Source organism: Gavialis gangeticus, unplaced genomic scaffold (genome assembly GCF_001723915.1).
Source record: "Gavialis gangeticus isolate Ggan-Ray unplaced genomic scaffold, GavGan_comp1, whole genome shotgun sequence".
In the NCBI taxonomy this organism is placed as follows: Eukaryota; Metazoa; Chordata; order Crocodylia; family Gavialidae; genus Gavialis; species Gavialis gangeticus.
In genome coordinates this window covers 150,196,966-150,203,566 of record NW_017729024.1, presented here as the reverse complement: position 1 = coordinate 150,203,566, position 6,601 = coordinate 150,196,966, and the positions used below count along the sequence as shown (strand labels likewise).

Genomic DNA, 6,601 nt, shown 5'->3' with positions numbered 1-6,601 from the left:
GCCTGCCCCTGCCCCTGCCCCTGCCCCGGGTCTGCTGGTGGCTGCCGCTTGCTTCGCAGTCAGCGCCCCGGCTTGTTGCTGCCTGTTGCCGTCACTGACAATGGAAATTCCTGTCGTTGCCATAGCACCGGGGCACTTGTTGCGAGGGGTGGGGGTGGCGGGGTGTTCCCTCTGCAGCTTCCTCCGCTGCCTGTTAACCCGTGTGAAGAACCGATATTGGGGGGGGGGGGGCAAAGGAAAACGGAAAAAAATGCAACTTCTGTATTTCAGATTTCAGGTACTCAGACTCCACCTTTACCTTCACCTACATCGGAGGCTCCAAAAGGTACTTTTCTCTAATAAGGATTCTCTTCATTTCTGGTTCTCTGCAATGTGTCTTCATAACACCCTTTTCTCTCTCTCCCACCCCCTTCTTTTGCAATAGCAAAATATTGAGCAAATGATTAACATCCACTTAAGGCATAAATATTAACCCATGAAAAAAAGTATTGCGTCTGAACAGGTGTTCAGTGGGGTGAGGCTAGTCATCCGAGCATCATTCCTCCGAGTGCTGCTCTGTTCAGAGTCCCTGTCTTCATTTTTGATTTCTGTCCATGTGTAGAGTTATCACAAGGAGCAAACTCAGTGAGAAAGAGAAAGAAGCAAAACCTCAAATACAAGGTGTTAGCATGCTTTACAGTGATCATGGTGGCCAACAAAGGAAAATAGGCCGAATTCTAATGTGTTACATCAGCACAGATTCATATGAAGTTCATATCACGGCTTTCGGTCCAGTGATAGATGCAAGATCTTTTGCAGTACATCAAATAGAAGTGTAGAGAAATGACATGTAAATGTCACTAAAGTTTATGATGCTAATAACCGCCATTTAAAACACTGAACATACATTTGAATATTGCTGCTAAGCACTCTTTAGTTTATTCACAAATTGAGTTGAATATGTATGAATATTCATTGTTATTGTTCACATAGGGCGTTATAGTTGTATTGGTTCTCCAGCTGCAATTCATTAGGTTGGGTTCCATGCAACTCTGTTTTTAAAGGAAAACATATTTTAAATAACCAACCATTGGGAAATGTTTTGTTTGTTTCTTGATTTTATTCTGCATGTATTTGTTAGGTTATCCTTTTGTCATTTACCTTTTATCACCTACTCTTATCTTACCATATATACAGAGACGTCTTTTGGCTTGGGTCTGTTTAACAGCTCAGAATTTCCTTTCCCTGGACACATTGGCTTGAAATGCCTTATTCTGTACTCTGATCTTTGCAGGTGAAGGCCTGCACCCCGCAAGCAGAGCTCCCTTGACACCATCTGAGGTCCTGCGTAGGCTCAAGCACTACACTTACAGGGCCCAGGTGGTAGTTGTACACAAGTTTGTAAATCACTTAGGAATGCTTATTTATCCCAATCATGGCTTGTATCCATTCCCAGTGAAGGAAGTAGAAAAACTCCAGTTGCTTTCATTGTGTACAGGATCTTGCATCTAATGGCCAGGAGTGAAAGCAAAAGTAAAGTATTAGCAGGTTGCTTAAACCCCAGATTAAGGAGTTTAATTTTAAATTTTGTTGTGTTTAATTTTGTTCCAAAACAAGTTTCAGTAAGACTAGTTTACACTAGAAGAATTGTTCTTATGACAACCTTAATTTGGAGGTAAATAAGTCTGCCTAGTGCTTGTAGTCTAAACATTGCAGTGTCAAATCAGGAAGTGAAACTGACTGACTTGTTCCATTGCTGAAGCTGAATGAAGTAAAACGGTGACATTGCGTAAGGAATGGAAAGTAAACTAGATTTATAGAAATGCTTTCGCTTATAGTAATGAAAGTTCTAGGATGTTCTTACATTTGCACCCCAGCATCTGGAAATTATAATACATGGTTTAAGCAGGCTCTGCAGTTGCCTGGCAAACTGCTGCCCTGAAAGTAGTTGCAAGATCTGGAAATTTCAAATAGAACTCAAAGCCTAATGCTGTTCCTAGAGAAATTGATGAAACTAGGTTACATGGCGCATACTCAAATGTTACCTTCCTTTTGACATTTTAGGGACACTTAAAAATAATCAGTTGCTTAAAATAAAGGCTTCACATTGACTTATCTTTACTCAGATTATAAAAAAATAATTATAATTTTCATTGTACACTGAGGTGCATAGGCAGGGCGGTTTATTGGAGCCTAAATGTTTGCTAAGACAGGAAGGGTAAAATTCTCATACGTCAAGCTGGCATGAACAAGTGGGCTTTGCTGAAGGGAACTATGCGTAGTTGCAAGGAATGTAATTCTGTAATGATCTAACCCGGAAACCGGGGCTTAAAACAGCTAGGCGGCCATAATGGCAGACTCCATAGAAGATTGTAATAGCGGTTTGCCACGTGGTTTTTTGGGGATAGATTTCCTTCCAAGATCTGTGTGGATTTTATGGCCATATTTTTTGTAAGCCTGGCCACTGACCTCGTTCCCGCTACGTTGTTGCCATTATTGATTCCCTGCAACCCAGGGGCATTATGCTTTGACCACTGCAGGCAGAAATTGCCCTTATGATTTAAAACCTTTATTAAGGTTGCACCAGACCGAGCAGAGTAAATATCAGCTGAAACTACTTATACCATTACCTGAGTTGCTCTCAGTCTGATAGCTTCATAGCTTCTGTGCTGGCAGCACAACATGCTGTCTAGTAATGGGAAATGGGATATACACTGGATCTTTTTACTGAGAAATAGATTTTAATGACTAAGCTGGAATGGTGTGTAGGGAAGACTACAAGATGCTATCAGTTCTATAGCATTCTGTACTCACATTTTGAAACATATCCTTCATTGCTTTGCTTTCCTTAGATATGTTGTAAGGGAGATCAGGACGCTGAAATGTCAGTGCGTAGGTGGGTTTTACTTTGTTCATAATGGCTATGTAGAAGAGCAAAATAGCTGAAACAAGACATGTTTAATGGCTGATGTTTAAGATTATTTTTTTGTCAGGTTGACTGCTACCATGTTTCTACTCACCCTCATATAAAGATTGGCCTATTATGCCAGCAACTTAAACAGATCTGGGGATTTTCTCTGCACACTGTTAGGTACCCATTGTCCACTGTAAGTCTATTAATGGTGGTCTTAACTAGTGCACTCATAGCCAGGTTCTTAGCTGCTGTGAATCAGTGGAACTCAATGGATAGCAGTAGAAGAATGCTGTTTCACTAGGACCTGAGCACATGACTTCTTCTAATTGTTCAAAAGTTTGTGTTTATGAGTTTTTCTCTACATATATTCCACCCTTTCCTATGCATTTTACAGCTTCCTCTTGGAACTGCACTGATCTGTTAGATGCTAATAGTTCTCACTGCGTTATCAAAAAGATAACACATAATCACTTCCCAAAAAACAGATTGTAAAGGTCTGATCGTGAGCTCACTTGTGCAGATATGCTGTGCTTCAACTGAGTTATTTTTTCTTACATTATGGTGTGTACAGATTAATCCTAAGGGCATGACTTAGCTATTATTGCATATACCAAATACCCTTTGAACTCAATAGAAGAATTTTTTTGTATGTGGAATAGTTCCAGCATATGTCCCTACAGGCTGTATGGAGTAGTTACATTATATAAATAGTATGAGAAAGATTTAGCCAAGGTATAAATATGCATAAAAAAGAGCCAGTATTTGAAGGGTTTTGGGGTTTTTTTTTAAAGTAGGAGGGAAAAATCTTTGTAAAAACAAACATTTGTACTTCATGGATTCTTATAAATATTTTTTTCTATATGAGGCACAAGTAATCATTTAGGTCTTGTTCAGGCAAATTTTTCTAAAATAAGGTGTGTTCACACTTCTAAAATATTAAGAGTTGTTTGGCAGTGCTGAGGTACTTGCCGGTTTAGCTATGCTATAATAGGGATTTATTAGTGAAGCACATCTTTGTTGTATAATGTGAGTACTAAATATGAAGCACACCATCTAACAGTTTATAATAATTTTTAATTTCATTTTCAAAAAGCAGTAGGCAAGTTGAGAGATGTTTCTCATAAAGTGATGTGTTCATTCAGGTGCTGTGACTGTGCAAGATTTACTCTTATTTAACTGCTCCTGGCAGAATTTTAGAAACTGTTTCATTCTTTATGCTTTTTTACTGCAGGAACTAAAAGGATATTCTAATGCTAACGTATCAAGAATCCCTCTCTTTTCAAACTCCTTATTATTTCTCCTGTCCTAATAGCTGACCCCCTTTGTGGCACGCTGGGTCTTCAAAAAGCCAGTGGAGTGAACACAAATGCGGATCTGTCACTCTTGTACAGCAACTGCATGGTGTTCTGAATTTGTTTTTCCTTTATAATTTGACATGTTTTTTACAAAGGAATATCTTGTTGACCTAAAAGATGTTCCTTTTTAAATGATAACTAAGGAGATCATGTCAACAGTGAGATATCACATGACTCATTTGTGCATAGCTCCCTTTGTCAGTGACAATGAGGAATACATCCTTTAATGTGGATTGTTTCATGGGACTTTTTAAAAAAGAAACTAGGGAAGGCCTATGAGAAATAAACACAGATTAATTTTGTTGGTAAAAAATTCTTCTCCAAGCTGCACAACAGCCTCTGACTCTGATGTGGTGTTTTTCCTACATGAATGGAATGATAACAGTGGCAGCTCCGTGCATGCAGAGAAAGCTGAACATCTGTCTGGAACTGATCTGAAAAAATCATACAGCCCTAAGAGTAGATTTTGTCCATGCTTTTTCTTAAAACTGTGGCAAAATGTAAACAATTTTTGATTTTGAACACTTAAATTCAGACTTTTATTTATAGGCTTATCCATGATGCTTATTAGTGTAGTATCAAAGAACACCATGTAAACTGAATTAATTCCCCCTTGTCTGTGAGACAGAGAAATATTTTGCTATGAGGAACTTTGTTCCAGAAAGGATAACTGACTTACCCAGGTCACATAGAAAATATTGAATGGCTCCACAACCATTTTATTTCATGTCTGCTTTCTTCTAGCTGCCTAATGTGGGGGCTTGCAAGACCATGGCTCACTTCTCCTGAGATCTGTCACATATAACACAGAAATAGTGATCCAGGCACAGAACCTAGGTACCTAAAGTCCCAGTTCAGTGGGTTAGAAGTCTGAGTCAAATGGATTCAATAACAGTTTTTGTTTTCACCTGATTTTTAGGCCTATCCCAAAGCCTGCTTAAATTAATTTACTAGAGCTGTGACCAGAAGAGAAGTTTTGTTTCACTAAGTATTTTGAGCTTTTGAAACTTGGCTTCATTCAAAGTTGTAATGAGAACTGAATGTTACTTCTATTGTACATTTAGTTACATGAATTAACTAAATGTCTTATTTGTGGTGAGAGCTATAACAATGTTGTACAATATTGAATGAGTCTTGAGACAAGGGAGGAGGTGCTAAATAATCCTCAATGCATCAGAGATGATAGCTCAGGCCCCTGCTTCTCACATGGGTGATCAAAAGATTAATATCTAAAGGTAGAAGGTGAATGGCAGTGGCAGTGCTTACCTAAGCTAGCTAAGAAAAGGAAGTCACTGGCAGTTGAAACCTGTTGTTGTGAATGCCCTGCTTTTGCTTATGAATTAATAAGAGAAAATTATTAGGTGAGTGATGGAAATGTTATTGCTCCTTACAGCACTCTCTTCTTCTCTAGTAGATGGTTCCTGCCCATTGCCTTGTGGGTCATAGGTTCAGCACTCAGAGGATGCACTTGTTTCACCCATACCAATCCATACTATAGCAACAAAGGTTAGAAAGTAAATGCACAGCCTTGTACCCTGTAGTCATTTTTTAGTTAAAAAAATACCAAATAAATTATAGGTCAGGTATTGTTGTCATTTTCCCAGTGTATCACAGATTGACATTTTTGGTGGGAGAGCACATCCCTGGAATGCTGAAGGTAAACATGCAGTCTGAAGCAGCTGTCTGGATTTAACAAATTTAGGCCATAGCTTGCTACTGCCTTTTATTTTCATGCATAAGTCTCAAGAATTTCATTAGGGATTCTACACATGCAGTGGAAGAATATAGCCCTATAACAGTAGATATTTAAAAACAGTTTTGTGTCAGGCTCAAACAAGATTTTATTTCAGTTTTAAAATCTTTAAAACCATGTATTTTCCACCTGGTAAATGCCCAATGGTATTATTCATCCCTACTACTTAGTATTAATTGTTGTGTGTATTAAATAATTTTAATGCAACCAATTTTTAGGTTAGGGCTGTCTAACTGGTAGCTCGTGGCCCACAGTGGGTTAAACTGTGGCCCCTGGGCTCCTGCTGGCTACCACTTCTCCATTGCTCCAGCTCTAACAGCAACTGGAGTCTCTGGGCTCCCCTTCCCTCCTTTGGCTGACACTTTCTGCTTCCACCCTAATGGGCATGGGGCAGTGTGGCAGCACAGGGAGCTGAGGGTGGTCCGGGGGCATGTAGTACAGTGTGGAGTAGAGAAGCTTGGGTGGGTGGTATCACAAGTGTTTGGCGCAGCGGTGCGAGGGGTGTGCTGTAGAGCCTTGGCAGGGGTTGCCTGTAATACAGCTGTGGTGAATAGTCATGGGAGTGGGGTTGTGAGTTTATAGTGCAACGCAGCACTCTAG

General features: G+C 39.5%; 1 protein-coding gene across 1 annotated transcript in view; it reads left to right on the top strand.

The window, feature by feature from the left end:
* Positions 1-100: 100 nt before the first annotated feature.
* Positions 101-6,601, top strand: part of PARP8 (poly(ADP-ribose) polymerase family member 8) — a 299,543-nt gene continuing 293,042 nt past the window's right edge. The window contains exons 1-2 of the mRNA XM_019518265.1: positions 101-132; positions 209-325. Coding sequence (XP_019373810.1) covers positions 101-132; positions 209-325 — 149 coding nt within the window. The remainder of the gene's footprint in view (positions 133-208; positions 326-6,601) is intronic.